This window comes from Solanum lycopersicum, chromosome 2 (assembly GCF_036512215.1).
Source record: "Solanum lycopersicum chromosome 2, SLM_r2.1".
In the NCBI taxonomy this organism is placed as follows: Eukaryota; Viridiplantae; Streptophyta; class Magnoliopsida; order Solanales; family Solanaceae; genus Solanum; species Solanum lycopersicum.
This window is the reverse complement of record NC_090801.1, coordinates 61,581,651-61,605,387: the sequence shown is the minus strand read 5'-3', so window position 1 is coordinate 61,605,387 and position 23,737 is coordinate 61,581,651. Positions and strand designations below refer to the sequence as shown.

Genomic DNA, 23,737 nt, shown 5'->3' with positions numbered 1-23,737 from the left:
CATCTATCGCTATGATTATTGCAATATACATGGTTAAGCATCTATCGCATATCAGGTGCAGGAAAGGGACTTTTATAGGATAAATGATATTCTCATCTTTTGCAGGGAATTCTAATTGCTATCTCTGAAGTCAATTTGAAATGGTGCATCTGTTGCGCATATTTGTTGTATGCTTTTGTTCCCTTCATTAAAGTGATGCTCCAATTTTAGCACGATGGTATCAATCATAGAACTTAAAAGAATAACTGTGACACAGATCCCACGAGTAGGCAGTAGATGAATTACATTTGCTTCAAGTAAATCATTTGCAGACAACATTCAACGAAAACGAAAGGTTGCAAAGCATACAATCTTCAATGAAAACAAAAGGCTGCAAAGTGTGCAACCACAACTAAAAATTCTATTCTAAAACAAACTGCATACATCTTAACAAATTCTTCAACGTTTTAAGTAGAAGCAGCCATAGAAATCCCTCCTCTAAGTCCAACTCTGCCACGGCCTATTCCTGTTTGCTGGTTGTCAGATTCCCTCCTCTTCACATTCACTCTTCTTTTTCCTTCTTCCATGTCGTGGCTAATCTCAGAGATCGCATGCCTTTGAAAGCCTAGAGGACTCTTGTTATCATCTCTACTGTAGGATTTTGAAGAAGGCCAACAGTCAGTTGAATCAGCCGAATTTGGTTCCCATGAGGAAGGGGAAAGCCAGTTTTGCTGACCACCAACAACACTGTTGCTTCCTGAGGATTCTTGTTCTTCCATATCAGTTCCCCTTCTGAAAGTTACATACTTTTGTATGCTTGGCTCCATAAGGTCATCACTTACAGTAACTTCAGACTCCATGAAGGGATCCTTGATCCCTAACTTCTTCTTCCCTAGAGGATCGAAAGAAGCATTATCATTCTGACTATATTGCTCAGATGTGGCGTTTCTTCTCCTGTCATCGGAGAGAGCACTGGACAGATTGGAGCTAGTGGTTGAGTTCAGGTCAGCAACTGCATCAACAATTGAGCAAGCTTTTGTTACACAAGGTGGTAGTGAAAATGCAGGGGTGGTGGTATTAGTCTTTTGATGGAAGTTTTGGATGTCTTCAAGCAACAGTGCAGTATATGATTGAGGAGGGTTTGAGAGAGCTTCAGGATTGATGTCCAGGTCTCTAGATAGCCTTAAAGACCTGCTTCTCTGTGGTTTATGGCTTTCAGGTCCTGAAACAATCACATTCATTGCAACATTATGCTGCTGCTGCTCCTTGACTTTGCCATTGCTCACAGTTTCTGCATTCAATTTCTGCAAAGAGAGAGCACATCAATATTGATACTAAATCAATCAAAATCCCGTACTAATCGGGGCTAATGAATACTCCACTCTCATTAGTCTATAGATGTCTATTTCAAGTAAATTATTCATCTTCCAAGGAAAATAAGGTTCTTTAAATTTCACATTTATTCCTACATAGATATACAAGTTTCTAACAAGACTAACATCGGTTTCCATTCTCTAATTTCACACTTGTACCTACACCAGACCTACAAAACTAAAATTCATTGCATCAAAGATTTGCTAGCACAAGCAATTATCATCAGCCAATCTATGATAAATAAGCAAAAACTAAAACATAAGTTTCTTCTAAGGAAGTCTACAACCTAATAAAAGGAGCCAACCTGGGAAGGGACCTTCAGTCCTGGCGCGGGCATCTGCTCCAAGACAACGTTGCTGTCAATCTCACTGAGAGGATTTCTTCTGTATGGAGATTGCTCGTGTTTCCTTGAATTGCTACGGCTAAGGGACATGGGCTGCTGTTGATTTTGATTAGAATGAGTATTGTTATCTCTCTCATTCAACACCTTTGCATTCACCCTTGCTGGTGACCGAGCGCGCGGAGATGCAGCAGTTCGTGGTCCGTCACCACCTGCATTTCTCTTCACTTGAATCCTCTTAACAGCAGCAGCAGATATATTGTCAGTTCCACCAGCATCAATGCTCTTATCCATCACCATAGATGAGACAGTAGCAGGTACAGATATCATCTTCCCTGGCCTACCACCATTATTTCCATTAGCATTAACAGAAGCCACATTACCACCATTTGTGGTAGTAGTAATTGGTGAGTCAGATCTTCTACCAGGAGATCTGCTCACCCTTCTACCCCCTCCTCCACCACTGCTGCCTCTTTCTCTACTACTCCCCGACCGCTGCTGCTGCTGTTGTGCCTGGTCTCTTTCCCTACTCGGGGTTCTCCTCCGTCCCTGAGACGAAGAATTAGGGGTTCTAGGCTGACGCTGGCGTTGCCTATGGCGACGAACTCCAGTCCCAACAACCCCATCATCCTCACAATCTACTACATTATCGTGCATCCCCTCATTTCCATTGTCATTCTCAAAATCAAAACTCCTCTTGGAACCAGAGTACTTTCTACTCCTTTGAGGAGTATCAGTAGATCCATTAGAACCCAAAACCCCTGTCTTTCCAGTAGATGAACTCCTGCTAAGCCGCCCACATTGTATCAAAATAGCATCAACCTCTTCTTTAGTACAACTTGAAGTCCTCACGGGAGCCGATACAACAATACCATTCTCTTTGCCTAATCCTAATCCTAACCCTAACCCTAACCCACCATTGCTATTACTAATACCATTTTTCACAGTCTCAACAACTTCAATTCCCTTTTTAACCATACCCTTTTCTTCTTCAGTCTTCCTATCCACTTCATGGCTTTTTCTGTGTTTAATAACAAAGATCTCTTTTTTCACACTTTCTCCTTCTACCTCTTTCTTGTTGTCCAGTTGGGTACTATTTTTAACAATTTCTTGATTTGTATTTGAAACTGCAACAGTAGAAGTAGAAGTAGACTTAGAAGAAGAACAAGAAGTGTTCTTCTTACTCAAACAACTCCCCATTTTTTTTTCTCCAAGAACTGAAATTTTTAAAATTTGCAGTGAGAAGAAGATAAAAGATTTGTAACGGGCAGGAGATGAGAAAAAGATAAGAGGAAAAGGGGTTCAGAGTTCAAGAAAACCACTCAATTAAAAATGGCAACTTTATGGGGTAATAGAAATAGATTCAGAAGAGGCATTTCAAATTTTGACTGAGGCGGGCAAGGGGGTGGGGGTGGGGGGAGGCAGTCTGTCAATAGAGCCGTTAAAAGGGGGTTTTATTAATTTTTTCAAAATAGAAAATAATAAATGTTGTCACCTATATGTTGTTTCAAGGAATAAAAACAAAAAATGTTGTTTTGTTTTGTTATTTTATGAAGTATGTTTGGGGAATGATGAGAATCTTGATCCAGTTTTTGGATTAGGGAATCCTTCAACGGTCGTTTGATCAGTGATGGCAATTACAATGGTACGATAGATATCGAATATTATATTAAAATTAAAAATTTTAGTATCGTAATTTAATATTATGCTATTTGAAATATATTTTTAAAAATATCAAATATTGTATTCATATATATATATATGTAAACTATACAATACCACTCTAACAAATATATAAAATAGTAACAAATTATTTAAATGTTAAAATTTTGATAACTCTCTTGATTTTTTTTTTTTTAGGTGACTGATTAACAAATAAAATTGTGTATACTTTGTTTTGAATATATTTACACGTATTATAATAGAGACGCTTCTTGAAAAGCTCAAGTTGCAACTTTTTTATCATATGAATATATGTAAGTTGAATGTTTGAAGTTGATCAAATTATGATAATTGATTTACCATATTATAATTATCAAAATCAAATTAAAAAAAAATATTGAATCATATCGAAATAATTTGTTAGGAGGATAGTATAATATTTTTAAAAACCGTAAATTGAAATTATTAAACGGAACTTTTTAATACCGTGCCTACCATACCACCCTACACGTGGGTCACATTAGTTTTCTGTAAATGAATCTTCTTGCTTTGGTGTTGTAATTGTGCGAATTTTTTTTTAAAAAAATTAGATGCCTTATATATAGATAATAATAAAATTGGAGAAAGTGATTTTATTAGAATAATTAAAGCAACACGAAGGTCCCAACTTCACCTACTAGTATTCGGAATTAATTAATTTTGTCCATAATTTATTTTTGGGTATTCGGAATTAATTAATCTTGTTCTTACTTTATTTTTGGTTCATTTATACTCTTTCTTTTAGAAAAAAAAAGTCTTCTATTTGTGTTTCCTATTGTACCAAGAGTTTCACAATGAAACAAGTGGTTCAAATTTTTGAAAAAAAAGAATGTTCAAATTTAGTTTAATGATTAGGTTAATTTAATAAGATACATCAATAATAAATATTTTTTAATAATTATATCAAATTAATACGATCAAATAATATGAAATAGAGAAAGTAATAATATTTTATTATCTTAGCTCGTAATTTAGTATACTTTTGTAGGTAGTGGCGCTTGCTAAAGCCTGGAAAAATATAGTATACTTTATATGTCATGTCTTTTGTAGGTGAAAAAAATTATAATTTTTTTGGTCTAAAAGTTTGCTATAGTCAAAACAAATGGTCGTAATTTTTTTGCCAATGTTAAAAAATGCTTTGAAAGAAAATAAGGTTCTCACTATCAGGACTTTGACTGGTTTTTAAATTTGTGTTTGACTAAGGTAACTTTCTAATGAGACCAGAAAATTAACAACCATCAATTCATAGCTTTCTGCCCTGTTTGAATTGAATTCTAAGTTTTTTTTTTTTTTTGATATTTTTCTAGTTTTCGAATAAAAGAAGTATTTATTTTAGGGTAATGCTAAATGGTTAGAAATTTAAAAATAATTATAATTTCTTTAATTTAAAATAAACTGGTCTTTATTCCATTTTTAATTAAAAGGTATAATAGTTAAAATGGTAAAAATGTAAATATCATTCTGACAGAAGAAATTTTTCCTTTATTTTAAAATCAAAAGAACAAATATAAGTCAGAAACTATAAATTAAAATTATGTTTATAATTCCATCCAAACAAGCCCTAGCCCTTTCTCTTCTTTTTTTTTTTTTTTCCTTTTTTTCTTTGTTGAAGTTGAAATTCCCAATACAAGTTTGGAATTTTTATTTATTTGAATCACATAACTAAAATGTTCAAACGAAAGTCCCCCACTTACCAAGCTAAAATTTTGAGCTTATGGATTAGGTATTAAAACCTGAGCAAAGCTACTAACTGGGGTGACTATCCCAACTAGTCTTTACAAAACCAGCCTCTGGATTGAAGTAATCCAAACATACCATTTTTCATTTCTTGAACCAACCAGTTTTGCTCTTAGGTAATTCAAAACATTAAGGGGTTTGTTTGGTACAAACATTGATAGTGCACGGATTAGTAATGCAGGGATTAATAATGCAGAGATTAGTAAATGCAGGGATTAATAGTGTAGGGATTATTTTTTGTCAAGTGTTTGATTCACTATTTTCCACTTAATTTTGTGTTCAATTTATAATTATACAAAAAAATTCTTTCCTATTATTCCCTTGTGTTATTATGAGTGTTTATTTCATATAATTGAATCAAGGTAGATAATCACCGGGCCGGATAATTTTTTTAAAGAATTTATTCTATTTAATTAGTTAAATCAAATATATATATAATTGTTATTAATTTTAAGGTATGATGTACCACTAAGAAGATCAGTGATGGCACAATGTATTTCTAATTTTTTGTGGGTCAAGTATATATCTTAAACTTAGCATAGATTTAAGACTACTTAAATTGTTAATACGGTAAGCTTATTTTTATTTTTATTTTTAAAACAAATAGTTCAAGTGGGTAATTGACAAATTATCATAAATATAAAAAAAAATCAAGAAAAAATGGAGAAAAAAAATATTAGTAAAATCATTAAATTACAACAAACGAATTTGGAGAATTAAAAAAAATATTTATAACCACTCCAATATAAATAAAAAGGAAATTAAACTACAAAAGAAATTTAAAAAAAGAATAAAGGGTCATTAGGGATCTTATTCAAGGTTTAACAAACCTTGGATAAGTTATCCCTCGATTTCCAAGAGATAAGATAATACCACATATGATGGATAAGCAATTCATGGATTAAATTAAATGAAGTAACCAACAATGGATTAAATTTTAATCCATGTATTATTTTACCTAATACCGCCTACCAAACAGGTCCTAATAGTACATATATTATGCATAAAAAAGAATCAAGCTCGGGCATTAAAGAGCATGTTACGTGCCTAAAATACCAAATAAAATGTTTTCCCTATATGAGATGGTCACATAAATCAAACACTTCGTCATATTTACTAACAAGACCTAGTTAAGATCAAACGATTCCAAACATGAAGTCATGTTACAATAGTCTTGAGCAATGCCAATTTCCTTCCAAATCATAATAAAATCACTGTAACTAAAAATGGCAAACACTGAAAACAGTATGCAGATGAGGTAACTTGATACAGAAAGTACCAATTCAATTCATATTAATGACAAAACAGACATAAAAAAGACATCATTTCTTACTGGAAATAAAGGGAATTACAAGGAGGTTACTCTATTTGAGACTAATATTCATGACATAAGAAAATTAACTCCACAAGATGCTGCGCAAATCATCAGTGCCATAATTGCCAAGAAATTGTATTTCCTGCACAGAAGTAAAACCATTATAATTAGCATTCAAAACATTACACACCATTTCATAAACTTTTCCATTCTAATCCCCCGCAACCAGATAAAAATACTCCATGTTTATATTAAAACAAAGACATTTAACCTTAAGGGGTCGTCTCATTCAAAACAAGGATATCCAAGGATTAAAACCAAGATTATAGCTTGGATAATGGATCCCACCATCTATGTAGAATGCCTACAACCAAACACGAGACAAATTTAATCCTAAAAACTATACAGCGATGATCCACCAAATCCCTCAAAAAAAATGGCCTGTGACAGTTAAAAATTAACCATGAAAGTGACAAATGTATGTATGAAATACACTTGACTTCCATTCATCGACCTGGATAAATTTTACCCCCACCATCATAACAAGATCATAATAATTCAATTAATGTTTCTTAGTCAGGGCATTAGGCAAGAGCAAGTAAAAGACTCAGTTCACTACTTCATACAGAGCAGTTTTTGTTTTCCTTCTTTGACATTTTTGGGTACTCAATTTGTCAGCACTATTCAATCTAAATGAAAATGTGCATTCAACGAAAACTGGACGAGAGACTAACCCAAGAGTAAGCCGATTTTGGGGATCGCCAGTGGAATAACCAGTGAAGTAGAAATAGCGAGATACAATATAAACAGCTCCAAGAGATGCACAAATCAAGGGGTGCCTAATTCCTCCAACAATCATCAGCATGAAAAATGTTGGCATCATTTCTAATGAATTCTGATGACCTCTCTGCAATCAACACACCAACATAACAACAAATTCATATCATTTTTTTCATGAATTACCAAACAATAAACTATGCAGAAGATAGCTTACCTGAACACAGTTAAAGGAATTAGCATTCTTGTTTTCAGCTTCAGTAGCATACATTGTTGGATAAGGAACCTTGTACCTGTTAAGTTTTCCATCATTAATCAGTATCTCTAGCTTCAAATCACAAAAGGGGTTGGGATAAATCTTACAAAAAAACAAATCTTTAGCTTCAAAATCACAAAATTCACAAAGGGGTTTTGTAAAATTTGGCAAAATAAAGAAATAAACAGAGATTTAGACAAAACCGTACTGTTTGCGGGCTTTGCCGACTTGAAAGGACATCCAGAAGTTGAAGAAACAGTAGACGACAAGAGCAAGAATTACATATCCATATTCTTTGGGGAGGAATTCAACTCCGGCCATGGTTTTTTTCCGATTTGGTGTTTTGAGAGGAAGTATGAGAAAAGGGAGAATTGATACTTCGCTTTGCGTTGAGGTGAGGTTTATTTATATTGACCTATTCAAGATCTCTCTACAGTAATGGTGTCTTGTTTCTCAAGACTGCACAAATGAGATTTTGACTTTGTCAATTTGTGTTCCCACAATTATAATAATGGATGCAATTTCTGCAATTTTTAGACCCTTTCTTCTAGAACTAGAAAAAGTGCAAAAAATTGGAATTGTCTAGTGTGAATTTCTTTTTTTTTTTGACAAATTAAATGATATTTGTCTCTTTACTCCCTTTTACATTTTCAACTTGTAATTTTTAATTATTCTTTTCATGTGGTAGGTATTTTTATTTTAAATTATGGAAAAGAAGTTGTGGAAATTATAAATTTTAATTAAGTGCATAAAATTTTACCAATAAATACAAAATAAGTGTAGATAAAACGCGTAGTTGTTTATTTACATAAATGAGTTTGAATTTATGATTTTGTCTATTTTGAATTTATATATTGTGGATTTGATATGTAGAAGCATAATTTCTAAAGTTTATATATATTAGGATAAATGTCTATATCAATTTTCTTATGACAATGTTCATTCTCATATTAGGATCTTTATCAAGCAGTTTTCAATTGTGAATTGAATTATCCTTTAAATTGACTTAAGCCCTTTCATTAGTTTATTAATGGTTATTTGGTGAGGAACAAATTATTACGAAATTAATTATTTGAAGATTAGTTATTTCATTATTATGTTAAAGAATAATTGGATAAATAATTACAGGATTATCTAATACCTTCAATCAAATATCTGAGATTATTATATTTTATATCTTACACCAAAAGAGAAAAATAAACTAAAAAATTAACTTTTATGGAAAAATATATTATATTTGTTATAAAATGAAGTATTGGAAATTTAATAACAAAAAAATAGAGAGAAAGAGTAGTAATATTTTTCTTTCAATCTTTCAATGTCTTTATATCTAGATATATGATTGACTATATATAGAAAGTAAGTATATCACTAATACTTCAAAGTCATGAAAGAGATCTTTAAATTCATAATTAAATCTCCTAAAATCATAAAATGTGGATTTAATACATGACATCCTCATATTATTATTATATGTACATGTGTAAGAGTAACGTGATTTATATTTTGACTCATTATTTTTTCAATTCTAATCCAATTCAAATAACTTTTGATTGAGTTATTTGCTCATATCAAACCTTTACACAACAATATCAAGTATGATCAAATCTACTTAATAATATCATCATTTTATCATGCTTGTTTTTTGTTACAACGAACGAAGTATTGTTGCATAGAAAATATATAATATAAAACTATATGAAAAATAAATTTCACAAAAAATATAAATATCAAAGTAATATCATAAAAGAAAATTATTTTAGAAAAATATTACTATATACTACTAAATGATTACACTAGCCAAATTTAATTTAAATCAGAAATGTACCACATGATTTCCACTTGAAAAATAAATAAACAATCGAGATGAGTTATGATGCATTAGTGGGAGTTTTTCACTCTGAATTAGATTTTTGGGTTTGAGCCCGAATTATAAAAAAAAAAATTTGAAAATGCAATTCAAAATTTAATTAAAACTCTAATATAAATTTTAAACTTTAAATTTTGTGAATGAAAATTTAAAAATAAAATAATAAAAATAAAAAGGACCAAGTTTTTCTCAAATAAATAACAAAGTGGACAACAAAAGGAAGGGGACAGACAATGTCACGGATTCTACAAAGTAAATAAATGGCAGGCTCGCAATTTAGCTCTTATTTTTTTCATCTCTTTTACATTTTCTTTTAAATGGAAATCGGAGAAGAAAATTATAAGAAGGAATATCGAACTCTTATAAATAAATTGCTATAATTTATTCGGTCAATTAAAAGTTACAATAATTTTCCTCCACATTTTCTAGATAATTTCAAGCAAAATATAATCAATTTTTCATTTGCTTTTTAGTTTTTAAAATTATTTTGACTTATTTTTAAAGTTAAAATGGATCAAATTAATTTGATAATTTATATCTTATAAAGTAGTCTCAGTATTGATTAAACACATACCACATAATTAGTCCGTAGATCAAGAAGAAGCAACATAATTATAAGGCATTTAAAAAGATTGATTAGGACTCAAAACCAATTAACTATTAGTTAAAAGAACGACAAATGAGAAAGAACAATTTATACATATTATTAAGAAAAATGTCTATTCATGTTATCATTTTTCTTAAAGTCGTCGTTTGGTGAGTGTAAATAGTTTTGAGATTAAAAAAAAAAGAGTTCTATGATAAAAAAATTTGTGTCTTGTTTCTCACTGTTAGAGGCAGAGTCAGGATTTTTAATAAGGGAATTCAAAATCTGTAGAAATAGATAGCCGAATGGGATTCGACATTCAATATATATACATTTAAACTTATTTTATTTTAACCATATGAAAATAATATATTTTTTTGCCGAATGAGATTCAGATGAACCCTTTCAATTAAGATAGCTACACCCTTGCCCATTGTTTATAACATAATTATGAAATAAATTATCTCATATATTTGGTGATGATGAAATAAATTAACCCATGATAATTAATCTTTGAAAATTTATTCTCAACCAAATACCCCTAGATGCAGTCATCTTCTTCAATATTCTTTTTGTTTTACTAGTCCATTGTTGTTCAAGAATTCTCTATTAATTCTTTTTTTTTAAAAAAAATTGAGCTCAATCATAATATATAAATATTTTTATTGTGAAATTAGAATTGTTATCGATAATTAAAAATCATACAATAAGAGTATTACAAACTTTTTGACTGTTAATTTCATCAGATTTTTTAAAATATTAATCAAAAAATTATATAATTTGTTTTTTCTAAAAAAGTTAAATAAATACTGTAACAATTAATATGAGAACGAGAAACCCTTATATTCTTAATTTTGCCGAATAAAAATATAATTAATAATCATCCTAAGACATTTTGATAACGTGTAACTTGAATTAACCTTGAATGAAGCTTGTTGCAAGAATTAACTTATATTTATCTGTTTGAATTTTTTTTCTTCTAATTAACACCAAACCACGAAATTTATAAAATCGATAAACTCTTACATAACTTTTATATAATGTTAATAATAAATAAACAATACTCTATAAAATAATCTGTTATAATATCATAAGATGTGGTACTAGTAAATGATATATTTTCTGTTTCTTTTGTACATAAATATTTGTCATCATATGCTAAACACTCAGTGATATAAAAAATTATTAATAATAATAATAAATTATTTTTTAATATAACCATTCCACGTTGTATGAACAATTTAATTACATCAAGTATGGATTTTCTCTTATTTGATTTAAAATAATAATATTTTTTTATAAATTTAAATTTATAGATAAGTATTATATGCAAGAAAATATAAAATCCTACTTAGAATTTGTGATTCTAAATTAGATTGCAATTACGCAATCACAAGACCTGACATTAGTTTGACGACAAAATAGCAATTGTGGTAAAATATAAGGACTAGTTTGTATTTTAACCAAAAGGCCAAAAAAATAAAAGAACTTTATATAATTTGTGTGTTGGCCCCTCTTCCCTGTCAAAGGGGTTCCCCTTTCTTCCAAGAACAAGAATCACTGGTAAACCCCTATTCGACGCAGCAGTTATCCTTCGAGTTTTACAGTTAACTACTTCACCTTTCTCTATCTTTTTCGATTTTACAGTAATGTAGTTTTATTTATAAATTATGATCATACAATGGGGTCTTGCAAGAACAAGAAAATCACTGAAATTGGGTTTTGCAAGAAAAAGAAAGAAAAAAGTGTAATGGGGTTTTGCAAGAAAAAGAAACAAAATAATAATTTGAAATTGGGTTTTGCAAGAAAAAGAAAAAAAACTAAATGGGGTTTTACAGAATGTGATATAAAAATGGTTTGCATATGCTTAGGATGTTTCTTGTTTGATTTATATGCTGTTGAATTGTGATCATGCAATGGGGTTTTGCAGAATATGACTGAAATGGAAACTGACGATGATGGTGAAGCCATTCTTCTTGAAAAGACACTTATAGACGTTATCTTTTCTTGGTCTTTTAAGGATGTCCTTAACGAAGATCTTTACAAGGACAAGGTTTGTTCTAATGCTATTTTTGTCTCGTCTTATTTTGTGTGTGTTTGGTTTTTGTAGTTATTAATTCTATGGTTTATCCCTTGCCTGTTTCATTTGGTGGCATTTGTTACCTGGGATTTTACTCTACTTAGAATGATCCAGATTTTAAGTAGGTGTCGATTACCATTGCATCCACTATGGTTCGTAAGTGCAACATGATACTTCTAATTTAGTTGTTTGTTAGACTGGGTAGGTGTCCTTTTACTTTTTCACAAGTTGGGTTGTGTGCAACTTTTAAAGATTGATATCGATGCAAAGAGTAGCTATGAGACTAGGCATTTGAAATGTGGATTATCAACTTTTTTTTGTATCTTATAGTACTTGTTAGTCATGAATATAGACAATGGGTTGCATTTGATCAAAACCTTTCTATCAATACACGATTAGGGTAGCATTGCCAGTATAACTGATGTTATTAGTTTTGCACATCGAAGGTAGATGATGAAGATTTCATAATATTTTTTGTCAAGGCAAAAACAAAATGTCCATTATCTTTCATGATGTTTGAGCGTATATGTTTGGATGTCTATCTTAAGTATATTCTAGTCATATGATCTTGAGTTATCCTGTAGGTGAAGAACATCCCTTCAACATTTCAGTCCACCGCTATGTATATGAAGTCATTCGTCTTCCCTCTTTTAGAGGAAACACATGCTGATTTGTCTTCTAGCTTTGATAAAGTGGCAAATGCATCTATATGCAAAATATTGTCTATTCAGGAAGTGGAGAGTAAAAGGCCATCTGATAAATGCTTATACAATATTGAGATGGAAAGGAAAGAGAGTAGTGGTGATGGCAGAGCATATGAACCTGAGACGGGGGATCTCTTTGCCATTACAGATGTAATACCAACATGTGTCGATGATCTAAACAGACCCACAATGTCCTACATAATGGCTCTGGTTCAACGAGTGGCATATGAGAAAGATTATATCAAGATCCAGGTCTTCTCATCAAGACCCTTTTGGGTGGAACAAGGCATTAGGGAAAATCATATGAGGGACTCTTTGTTCTTGGTCTCTCTTATAAATACGACAACAAATACACGCATTTGGAATTCATTGAACTTGGGGCTGGAAAGGCAAAACTCCAAAGTTATTCAAAAAATACTGGAACCTAATTTTGATGTGACTGTAAGCTTCATATTTTTCTCATTTGTTATTCTGCTTAAACGGTCTTACCAGAATGATACCTCTTCATATTTCCTTATGAATTTTCATGTGACTATTGGATGACCTTTTATCACTAAGTTCTTCCAGTTGTTAGTTGTATATCATAATATGAAATATTTGACTTCTTCTATTGCTTTTGTAGGGTAAGGAGAAGTGTAATGTCTGTTTGCAAGGGGAAGTGTATCGAGTTTGCAGATCAAAGATCCTTGCGTCTAATTGGTTAATCAATCTTAATGATTCTCAACAAGAAGCAGTTCTGAACTGTCTTGCGACAAAGTATTGCCATCACGAGAACACGACGAAGCTAATCTGGGGTCCTCCTGGAACGGGGAAAACGAAGACAGTTAGTGCATTGTTGTTTTTACTTCTGAGTCTCAATTGTAGAACAGTAACTTGTGCTCCAACTAATATTGCAGTCTTAGAAGTATCTAGACGAGCGTTGAAGCTTGTGGTGGAATCATGTGAATTTTTGACTTATGGTGTAGGAGATATAGTTTTGTTTGGAAACAGGAAACGAATGAATATTGATAGCCAAGATGAGCTACTTCATATTTTTCTTGATTATCGTGCTGAAGTTCTAGCAAGGTGCTTTACTCCTGCATCTGGCTGGAAATACTCATTGCAGTATATGATAACATTACTTGAAGACACTGAACTGTTGTACCAGCTCTATTCCATAAATGATCAACAGGAAGATGCTGATGCCGAACTTTATCAGAAGTATGATAATAATGCTAACTATGATAGTGATTCAGGGAATGCACTTCTTCGCAAAGAAGGCCTGAAAAACAAAGGTGACAAAACACGGAGGTTGTATGCTCAAGGTGTCAAAGACGAGTGGAACAAGAGACTTGGACATGTAATTGCCAAAACAATAAAATTGAATGATGAAAGTCAACTTGGCAGAGGGTTTTGTCGGAACAAGAAATATTCAAGGTCTGTTCCGAGAAAGGGTAGTAATGATTCTCATCAAACTAAAGCAAGGTTAAATTTTGATGAATTTGTGACAAGCAAATTAAATTGCAAACTGGAGGCTTTTACTTTCTATGTTGTTAACTTTGTCATGCACTTGCCAACTTCACTCCTGTCCGTGGTGGTGGCAAGAGACATGATCAGAGCTGTAAACTTACTTCATTCACTTAGTAGTTTATTGCTAAGTTTTACCTTTACTGGTAGAAGTTTAAAAGAAGTCTTTGTTAGAAACAAAGAAATAGAGAGACGAGTGACCGGCAGCTCTTCTGATGTAGAATTGGTTAAAGAAGAGTGCCTTAAGATACTCAAATCCCTTCCTAACAGCTTTTTTGAACTTGAAGACAAGTGTTCAATTAAAAATCAAATTTTGAAAAATGCATGCCTGCTTTTCTGTACTGCTTCAAGCTCCTTCAAATTGCATGAGACAGAGGCTGAATTGCTGGTTATTGATGAAGCTGCTCAGCTTAAAGAATGCGAGTCAACTATCCCCTTACAGATTCCTGGTCTCCGTCATGCTATATTCATAGGGGACGAGTGGCAACTGCCAGCCATGGTTAAAAGCAAGGTTGTCATGTGCTACTCTAAATGGTACCTAATTATAAAATTCTGCACAGTTGGAAAGTAAGTTGTTCTTTTCTAATTAGGTTTGCGAGGAGGCCAAGTTTGGGCGGAGCTTGTTTGAGAGACTGGCACTTTTGCGATTCAAGAAATACCTTCTTAATCTTCAGTATAGGATGCACCCGTCAATAAGCTCATTTCCGAACAGGGAATTCTACCAGAAACAGATTATAGATGCTCCAAATGTCAGAAGTACAGGATATCTGAAGCATTTCCTTCAAGGTGAAATTTATGGTGCTTATTCTTTTATCAATGTAGCATGTGGAAATGAGGAAGTCGTGGATGGGCGTAGCATCCGCAACATGGTAGAAGTAGCTGTGGTTTGTGAGGTAGTTGTCAACCTCTTCAAAGGTACACTAAGATTGATTTAATGGCATTATCAAGTGAAGAAACCTTACCAGTTTCAAAAAAAATAAAAAATCAAGTGAAGGTGCACATTATATCATTTGCTAAACTACGGATTTTCTGATTTTATTTCTGATACAGGATTCACTTCCTCCGAGAAAAAGATTAGTATTGGTATCATATCACCCTACAATGCTCAAATTGCTGCAATTAAAGAGAACCTCGGAACTAAGTATAGCACTGACGACGAGAGTGAATTCTCTGTGGATGTACGATCTGTCGATGGTTTTCAAGGAGGTGAGAAGGATGTAATAATAATCTCAGCGGTACGCTCCAATGCTAACAGATCAATTGGTTTCCTTTCAAACAGTCAAAGGGTTAATGTAGCACTGACTAGAGCAAGGTATTGCTGTTTTTCAAGATACTAACTCAATTCTCTAGGAGATTGTCTATGGTTCAGTAAGAAAGCTTGCTTCTTGCAGGCACTGCCTCTGGATAATTGGCAATGAAGCAACATTAAAAAGCAGTGGTTCCGTTTGGAAGATACTTGTACAGGATGCCAGGGTTAGGGGCTGCTTCCATGATGCTCAGAATGATAAGGACTTGGTGAAATCTATGGCAGCTGCCTTGGTAGATATTGACCTCCTTGACATTAAAATACGCCTTTATTCAGTAATTTTTGAAGGAACAAGGTGGAAGGTATGATATTTGAGTTTCTAAAGCAAATTCTCCTAAATCAACTGGCAATGCCTTTTGACTTACTTTATATTCATTAAAAATGTATTTTTACTCATTTTCTTTAGATATGTTAAAGCAAGTTTTTCTATCAGGTGCCACTTTCCTAATCTCCCTTTATACACACAGGGCATGAGCATATACTAAATCACATTTAATGTGCCATCGTTTGATTGGGGTATGAAGTTTTTTTCTTTTATATATAATTTTCTAGGGTGGGTAGGCCCGTGAGGACTGAGTAGCGGGGCAGAAAAGGCAGAAGGGAAAGCCTTGATTGGGAATAGAGCCCTAAAACCAAGTAATGTAGAGTGAAGTTGCAACTACTAGGCTGGACTCTCCCATGTGACACAAAATTTAAGATGTTATTGACTCTTGTTCATAAATTCATATAATAAGAGTAGAAGAAATATTAAGTAATGTTTGAAAACAATAAAATTTTAAAAGTAATGATATGATTATAAATTGTATTTACAATGAAATAAATGGTTGTTAGATATAATAGGGGTGGTTTTAACAAAATATAAACTTGTGGGTCAATTTTATATTTAAAAAAGCCCAAATCATGATATGGAATTCCCAAATCATGATTTTTGGAGAATATGTGATTCATCTATGATATGAAATAGATGGAATCAGTTTGAAATCGCATGTCCAAATGCTAATTCCATCTCACGATTTCATATCATGATATGATATTGCATGGCCAAACGCCTACTTACTTTTTGTAAATTCTTTTAACAAAATGTGTCACTCTATGGGACTAGAGCTAAGGTAATAGATAAAAACCAGTGAAGGCAATGCCTTTCTATAAATGAAGACAAAGAATTGAGTACTTACAATGAGTAGAGTTATAATTTCTTTTTGTTTGTTATAGAATCATACGGTTTATGGCATTACTAGTACTCCTTCCATCCTAATTATGAAGATTTCATTTGATTAGACCAGAGAATGAGCCCCGGTCAGGGGAGATTATGTGAATGTTGGTTGTCAGTGTGTTTAATTTATGGTTTAAATGTTGTGGGAAAGCGACTTAGATGCTTCAAGAATTTCATTTTCGTTACAGGTAAGTATTGATGATAAATTTTGGAAAGCAATGGAGAAAACTAAAAGCATAGAAATTCGTAAGAAAGCAATTTCCGTATTGATGAAGCTTTCTAGTTATTCACAATGGCCTCACACTGAACATATTACTGTGCCGAGTGGGGTGTCTAATCAACTCATTGAGCTCTGTCCTGTGGATGGGATACTTCATATTGTTCTGACTCTTGAGACAATTATGGAGACCTCTAGATATGTTGGTGTCATGCGGGTTTGCGATATTCGGCCACTGACAGAGATACCAAACCTAGATCCTATGTTTATCTTGTGCAAGCAGCTTGATGCTTTTCATTTGAAGGATGAGTCATCTGCTGAAAGTTCACATCAGGTAGGTTTATCTTGAAGAGTGCATAAAAAAAAGAAAAAAAAATATCTTTAAGAGTGTATACATGATGCAATATACAAGATTGGAAGGGCATTTTCTTGTAGAAATGCTGCAAATTTTTGAGACTTTGTTTTCTTAATGTGGCATAGATAGGATTTGTTACATATTGATGCAGTTATAGAATGAAGAGTTCTCTTAATGTGGCATAGATCATGCAATTACAGAAGGGGAAAATCATTTTGAGGGGATAGAATATTCTGTAGTTTACTTTTCAGTTTGTAGCTATCCTATTAATGGAGTTAAGAGAGCTTTTGGTTTGCAGTTGACATTTATTTGTTTATCTGTACTCATTTACATTTCCCTTTTCAGCCAAAATAGGTCAAGCTTCTGGTAGTTTGTGTATATCCTTGAACATCTCTTCAGAGACATTTATACCTTTGGAATCAGAAAAACTGCATTCTTGCTTAATCGATTCAAATATGTTCTCATTAACCAGTCTTTCGTCTGTTAACGTTCATTCTAGTTTATCATTTTAAGACAGATTCAACATTTAGGATTCAGAGTCTTGGGTAATATACATGACATTCTGATCTGGTTTGACGTTGCTCTTTGCATTAAAGCTGATAAAGAATACAGGATTAAACTCGGACTAGAAATTGATCAAGTTTTGCTCTGGCATTTGATAAATTGCTAAACAAGTACTGAACTACACAGAGCCCAAGACACACTATTTTAGTCGTACATTTCATTCAAAAACATCAATTCATAGTTCTAAAGCTTCTTTCACGTCTGCATTTTTCAATTGCTAACTTTCTGGTTCACATGAATGGTACATAGCAAAATTAGCAACAAACTTCATGATGGAAATGAAAATTTTGCAAGTCATTTAGACATTCACCAATAAGCTAATTACTGAAAGCATTTTCTAAAGAGAATACTGAATAGAATAACCATCCAAAGTGCCAGGTTTGGGATGGTGAAAGCTCACATAACATGCTCCACAAAGCACTGAACTTACACTGGGTAAAACTACTAATTGAAGTGTTACAAATTACACTGAATCGCATTCAGTACTAACAGATCTTCAGTCAAAACTGTCAACCCTCAATAACAGGTGGTAGCTATGCTCTTACACATTACATCAAAGAATAAAGTGACATGACTAACTGAGGACATCATCTTAATACTTTTAAAATAGCCAGAGTTTACACATCATTCCAATGATATAACGTGTGCTTTTTCAACTGTATTATGGTCAAAAGGACGATATGAACCTTTGAATCTTTGATTGTCCCCTCTCCTTCTCTTCTGGCCCTTCCAGATCCCCTATGTTGTCATGATATTCCTGTGGTGCAAGTATAAACTTCAATAACATAACAGACTTTATCTAGTATTCTTCAGATTAAAGGAAAAACTAGGCCTACTGACAAAAAAATGAACCATATAATAGGAAGGAAAACAGCTTCACATAAAACTTGTATGAATTTCATTAAAGATTAACACAGGCAATTCATGAAGATGGACAAGGGAAGTCCTCAAGGAGTTAATGCTTCTAGATCTATCTTCAGATATTACCACGCCAGAACACCGAAGTTATATTCCAATAATTCAAGCATGACAAGAAACAATTTACATTCGTTGAACTAAATCCAAAGTGAAAGATACAAAGGTCAATGCAAATAACATGTTGCAAAAGCTGAATTTTGCTCTCATTTGCTACAAGTCCTAAAGCTATTGTTTCTTGCAAGTTAACCTTGTCTCCAAATGTATCCAAAAATTTTCACTCTTTTTTTTGGATTAAGTAGAAGAATCCAGAAAAATTTGTTGTATAATAATGTACCCAACTCGAAAGCAAACACAAGAAAATCAAGAAGAGTGTATTGCTAGAGAAAAAAAGGAAGTCATGAGCAGACACCTGGAGTATATCTTTTACATCTTGCTTAGTCAGCTTTTGTTGCTTTAGCAAAAGGTCAATCCTTGCTCTGATTCGAGGATGTCTGCATTAAAAAGAACAATTAAGCAGGAGGAACTAGATATATCCAACCTGAAGAGAAAAGTATGTCCGGTTTTCAGAACTTACTCAGATGTCCAAAGATGACCCAGAATAACAGCTATCAACTGCAGGATCAGGGAGAAAAAGAAACTACAATAAGAATGCCAGAGATCTGAAGTGGTAATGTGCCCGTACAAGAGATAAGTACAAAATTAAAATGCAACAGATCTTTGACCTGAAGGGTATAAAGACCAGCTTCTAACTTTCTATTGTATTTCTCGTCTTCATCCATCTACAAACATGTTAACCATTATGGCAATATAAAATTAAAAGCTTTAGTGAAAGACATAATAAGCAAAGTCTAAAAAGTAAACAGACCTCCAAATCATCAAGTTCAAGCTGGTCAAACCGTTCAGACTCAAGTTTTACTCTATCGGAATATCTGCAACAGCCCAAAGGATTAAAAATTTAAAACAAGCACAATGTAACAAAATAGTACAATCAGCCTCAAGGGAACCATTCTTTTTTTTTTTTTCCAAACAGTGGAAGCAAATGAAGCAGGTACTTAGATATATGTTGCATGAACAATCACCTCATGTAGAGCTCCATAAGCCTGTCAATTTTTTCGCACTCATTCTCCACGAACTTACTTAACAATCTATCCCTTCTAGAACCTCTTAAGATTCCTCCTGTAACAGCAAACTAAAGCAGTCACATCCAAGGTATATGGGAGGTTTTCCCATTATAAATAAAATTATCTATCTTATATAAAAATGCAGTCACATACAAATATAAGGCAACTTTTTTTCTTCTTCCCCCCACCCCCTAATAACAGCAAAATACTTGTGTCTTCACAGATAGATTGTTCTCAGTTATTAGCCTCCTTACCAAATAAGGAAGCCACAAGTGATACAAGACGCTCTTCCAATTCTTCTTTGTAGCGTTTCTTGTTCTTTTTGCTCAGAGGCAGCTGATGATAAAACATTTAAGCATAATAAGTTATATGAGTCAATAATAGAAGAGATTATTTAAAAAAAACACCAAAATCATCCTAAAGAGCTCATTGAAAATTTGAAATAAAAAATGGAAACTCATCCATTTGGGGAGAACTTGTGATATGGTTATGTTTTTTAACTACTATATCTCATTAAGAAACTGCTATGTCAACAATAAAATTGATACTAGAGTTGTTGTCATGTAACAAATAGCCAAGTTATTAGTGAAGTAACAACCTGATGGGGGATATAATCCTTATCTAGACATCGAACATTTTAACAACGTATCTGTGAAAAAGAAAAATTGACATCCTAATCCATTCATCAACAAATTTAAACCGCAAGAGTTGTTTATGAGACAATCTTTGAAAAATTAACAACTTAGTCAATCAAACAACTATATTTCAGTTCCAAATTAACTGGAATCCACTGTATGAATCATTCATATCCGTTATGCTCAGAAATTTTTAGAAATTAGCAATCAATCAAAACACAATCAACCATATCTCAATCATAAACCAGCTGTGGTCTACTGTATGAGTCCTCTATATCCATTCAACTTAAGAAAATTATCACACTGGTCAACAAATGAACTATGTCTCAGCCATAAGTCAAAATCAATTGCTGACGACTACATGAATTCACTATATCATTCTATCAATGTAAAATGTAACAAAAATTAAAGTAAAAGGGAACTTGACTTGCCTTACCCATAAAAGCAGGAAATGCAGTCTTTAACCCCATTACATCCACAAACCTCTCACATGCTGGAGGATAATTAGTCATTGCAAAATCCAACGCCCTTATAGCTGATCCATAGCACATTTTCTTCTGATTCATAATAATGATCATCAATTCCACACCTTCAGATTTCACAAACTTCTCTTTATTCTCCAAAGGCATTAACAAACAACACAAGGCGTCAAACAAGTTCTCAACCATCTCTTCCTCATCTGGAGTCTTAGGGTCCTTCGATTTATACATTGCTACAGCTTGTAACAATGCGTCCACACCGTTCAATTGCCCTAATCTCTTCTGATTGGCCGTGCTGCTCTGCAGCAAAATAGCCAAAATCTCCGATGCATACTGCTTGTTTCCATCAAATTCTCTTACCTTTATTCTTGTCAGCAACCACTTCATTAACTTAGTCCTTTCACATACAAGTTCCGCCACCGAGGGTTTCACTTCAATAAAATTCTCAACAGTCGCGAGTATACTATATATGGCAGCGGACTCGTCCGGATCGGAGTCAGACATTTTACCTAGAAGCTGAACGAGCAATTCTAACGCATTGTTCTCAACCAATGAATCAACTAAAATTTGCGCCGGCTCGTCGTTGTCCTCGAGAACATCCTCGTCGGTCAGGTCTTGTAATAAGCCGACAACGTCAATAGCGATGTCAGTGTTTTCGTGATTGAGGAGGCTGGTGATAGACGCAATGGTCCCGAGATTCACGAGTTCCGGGTAAAATTCGGGGCCTCCGGCGAGTATTTTGAGCTTTTCGATTTCTTCATGGAGCTCGACTTCGGAATCCGCGAACTTTTCTGGTTGGTCCGGGTACTTGAGACGTGCAGCAATGTTCTCCTTAAGACGGCGTTCGAATGCAAGGACGAGTTTTTTCACTGTTTTGATATCGAGAACTTCCACAGGGTTTTGTTGAGATTTTTCTAAGGCTTCGAGCAGTGAAAGGTCGATCCCTCCGTTTGCGGCGGCTGAGGACGGCGGCGGCGGTGGTTTGAATGTGTCGTACTCATCTTCTTCGTACTCGGCAGAGTTTCGCTTGCGTTTTGCTGCTTCCATAGCTTCTGGCCAAAACCCTTAGCTCCCCCAGTAGCAGCAGAAGAGCTTCTCACACACAAATCACCTTTTCCCTTTTCACCCCTTCATTTTTCTGCTTGATACTTCATACACCTCTAATCTATGAAAATTGCTTGGGAGACCCCAAAGTTTTATTTAATACATAAATAATCCTTCATTTATTAATAAATTTAATTTAGAGTTTCAACTTGGAACTTATTTCAATTGGTCACTGTAAGTTTCAACTTGGAACTTATTTCAATTGGTCACTTAAACGCAGAATATGGTGTTTTTAGTAGACACTTTCAATTTAAAAAAATTTCCAAAATAAAAATAAAAATGCACATGTTATCCAGCTTTCGCTATATAAATAAGTTAAATACATAAAATATGTTATTATATTAAATCTCAAATCTATTTTAATTGAAATTAACACGTATATTTTAAGTATATAATATATATTATGTGGTTAAATACTTGTAAGTTTTTTAACTATTATTTTGAATACAAAACTTCATAAATCTTTGTTTAATTCGTTAATTTATTATCAACGAACATTTACTCTATACATATTTAATCGAGTCAATAAATTTTTTGATTTGTGAATCTTTAACTTCTTTATTTCGTATGTGAAGTTATTATTAATAGTCATAATATAAGTGCAGAATAGGTGCGTACATGATTGGGTTGGTTCGAATTTTTTAAATATCAAATCATTTGTGTCAATTCTTAAATTTATAAACCAAACTAAACTTATAAAACTCGCGGGTTTTCAATCTCAGATTTTTTCTAGTTGGTTTGAGTTTTTCAAATATCAAATCAAACCATTTATGTCGAATTTTAAAATTTTAAATCAAAACAAACTAATAAACCTCGATTTTTTTGGATTTTTTCAGTAAACTATTCATACAAACATATATTTAACGTGTGCTCCAAATATTTCTTTAGTCCAATAAAACTATTTAAGGTGTTTCTTAAGAAAATAACACAAAATATGAGATAAGTGATGACACTAAAATATTCAATAACAAATGATAATAAAAATCGTATAAAATAAATATTGTAATTGATAAGTCATAATAAAAATGATAATAAGTTAAAGTACTAAATTATGCTAAAATAAGTTTAATAAGTATTAATTACATGATTAAACATCAAAGAAAAAATAAAATTAGGTTATATAATTTGGAAGTCTAAATCAATGTAAAAAGTAAAGTCCAAATATTCAACGTTGTTGTTTTTCTTAAATCTCGGTGTTGAGTTAATTTTTTTTGTTAGCATTAATACTGATTAGATTTTGAAACGAGCTTTATTATAGATACTAATTACTAATATTTATGGACTATAATCTTTATTGGACCATTCAAAATTCTAAATCTCAAAAAGCTTGAAAAAGTATGTTAAAAAAAAGAAAACATATAAGTAATATTTAGAAATTACATCAAAGTAAAATACTCTAATGTATAAAATAAATTTTAAAAATTTTATTTATAATTTCGGGTTAATTTGATCTCAGCCGTTGTATTAAATAATACAAAGCATTCAAAAAGAATTGTAGAGAAAATATATAAAAACGCGTGGACGGCAGGATTCGAACCTGCGCGGGCAGAGCCCACATGATTTCTAGTCATGCCCGATAACCACTCCGGCACGTCCACCT

At 32.7% G+C, this 23,737-nt stretch overlaps 4 protein-coding genes and 1 non-coding gene across 11 annotated transcripts; 1 reads left to right on the top strand and 4 right to left on the bottom strand.

Annotated features, from left to right (window-relative positions):
* Window positions 1-266: 266 nt before the first annotated feature.
* LOC101251847 (uncharacterized protein At1g65710) lies at window positions 267-3,107 on the bottom strand. The gene is made up of 2 exons (XM_004233727.5): window positions 1,658-3,107; window positions 267-1,283 (listed from the first exon to the last, which is right to left on the bottom strand). Exons 1-2 carry the CDS (start codon window positions 2,891-2,893, stop codon window positions 447-449), a joined length of 2,073 nt encoding a protein of 690 aa, XP_004233775.2. The 5' UTR covers window positions 2,894-3,107; the 3' UTR covers window positions 267-446.
* Window positions 3,108-6,385: 3,278 nt separating this feature from the next.
* LOC101263072 (uncharacterized) lies at window positions 6,386-8,094 on the bottom strand. The gene is made up of 4 exons (XM_004232613.5): window positions 7,688-8,094; window positions 7,441-7,516; window positions 7,181-7,353; window positions 6,386-6,588 (listed from the first exon to the last, which is right to left on the bottom strand). The coding sequence occupies exons 1-4, from the start codon at window positions 7,798-7,800 to the stop codon at window positions 6,513-6,515; spliced, it is 438 nt and encodes a 145-aa protein (XP_004232661.1). The 5' UTR covers window positions 7,801-8,094; the 3' UTR covers window positions 6,386-6,512.
* A 3,308-nt stretch (window positions 8,095-11,402) lies between these two features.
* Window positions 11,403-17,770, top strand: LOC101252144 (uncharacterized). Of its 7 annotated transcripts, XM_069293755.1 has the most exons (9): window positions 11,413-11,541; window positions 11,866-11,988; window positions 12,600-13,160; window positions 13,342-14,736; window positions 14,816-15,140; window positions 15,276-15,537; window positions 15,617-15,833; window positions 15,999-16,047; window positions 16,933-16,959. In XM_069293755.1, the coding sequence occupies exons 2-8, from the start codon at window positions 11,869-11,871 to the stop codon at window positions 16,014-16,016; spliced, it is 2,898 nt and encodes a 965-aa protein (XP_069149856.1). In that variant the 5' UTR covers window positions 11,413-11,541; window positions 11,866-11,868; the 3' UTR covers window positions 16,017-16,047; window positions 16,933-16,959. The 7 variants fall into 7 exon arrangements, with proteins under 7 accessions (XP_019067902.2, XP_069149856.1, XP_025885221.2 ...); XM_019212357.3 differs by lacking the exon at window positions 15,999-16,047 and having other exon boundaries at window positions 11,403-11,541; window positions 16,933-17,770; XM_026029436.2 differs by lacking the exon at window positions 15,999-16,047 and having other exon boundaries at window positions 12,747-13,160; window positions 16,933-17,770.
* A 443-nt stretch (window positions 17,771-18,213) lies between these two features.
* Window positions 18,214-22,260, bottom strand: LOC101263564 (uncharacterized). The gene is made up of 8 exons (XM_004232614.5): window positions 20,986-22,260; window positions 20,174-20,255; window positions 19,878-19,974; window positions 19,664-19,727; window positions 19,521-19,577; window positions 19,373-19,410; window positions 19,208-19,289; window positions 18,214-18,637 (listed from the first exon to the last, which is right to left on the bottom strand). The coding sequence occupies exons 1-8, from the start codon at window positions 22,078-22,080 to the stop codon at window positions 18,548-18,550; spliced, it is 1,605 nt and encodes a 534-aa protein (XP_004232662.1). The 5' UTR covers window positions 22,081-22,260; the 3' UTR covers window positions 18,214-18,547.
* Window positions 22,261-23,653: 1,393 nt separating this feature from the next.
* On the bottom strand, window positions 23,654-23,735 carry TRNAS-AGA (transfer RNA serine (anticodon AGA)). Its single transcript has one exon. It is a non-coding gene; the product is annotated as a tRNA-Ser (tRNA).
* Window positions 23,736-23,737: the final 2 nt, after the last annotated feature.

Coding starts and splice junctions, on each gene's coding strand:
- LOC101251847 (XM_004233727.5), bottom strand. CDS start 2,893: ATGGGGAGTTGTTTGAGTAAGAAGAACACTTCTTGTTCTTCTTCTAAG. Junction 1,284..1,657: donor GACTGAAGGTCCCTTCCCAG/GTTGGCTCCTTT, acceptor CTCTCTTTGCAG/AAATTGAATGCAGAAACTGT.
- LOC101263072 (XM_004232613.5), bottom strand. CDS start 7,800: ATGGCCGGAGTTGAATTCCTCCCCAAAGAATATGGATATGTAATTCTT. Junction 7,517..7,687: donor GTCGGCAAAGCCCGCAAACA/GTACGGTTTTGT, acceptor AAAACTTAACAG/GTACAAGGTTCCTTATCCAA. Junction 6,589..7,180: donor CAAAATCGGCTTACTCTTGG/GTTAGTCTCTCG, acceptor ACTTCTGTGCAG/GAAATACAATTTCTTGGCAA.
- LOC101252144 (XM_019212357.3), top strand. CDS start 11,869: ATGACTGAAATGGAAACTGACGATGATGGTGAAGCCATTCTTCTTGAA. Junction 11,989..12,599: donor AAGATCTTTACAAGGACAAG/GTTTGTTCTAAT, acceptor GTTATCCTGTAG/GTGAAGAACATCCCTTCAAC. Junction 15,141..15,275: donor AGTTGTCAACCTCTTCAAAG/GTACACTAAGAT, acceptor TTTCTGATACAG/GATTCACTTCCTCCGAGAAA.
- LOC101263564 (XM_004232614.5), bottom strand. CDS start 22,080: ATGGAAGCAGCAAAACGCAAGCGAAACTCTGCCGAGTACGAAGAAGAT. Junction 19,975..20,173: donor ACTTGTGGCTTCCTTATTTG/GTAAGGAGGCTA, acceptor TTGCTGTTACAG/GAGGAATCTTAAGAGGTTCT. Junction 19,411..19,520: donor CTGGTCTTTATACCCTTCAG/GTCAAAGATCTG, acceptor CTGATCCTGCAG/TTGATAGCTGTTATTCTGGG.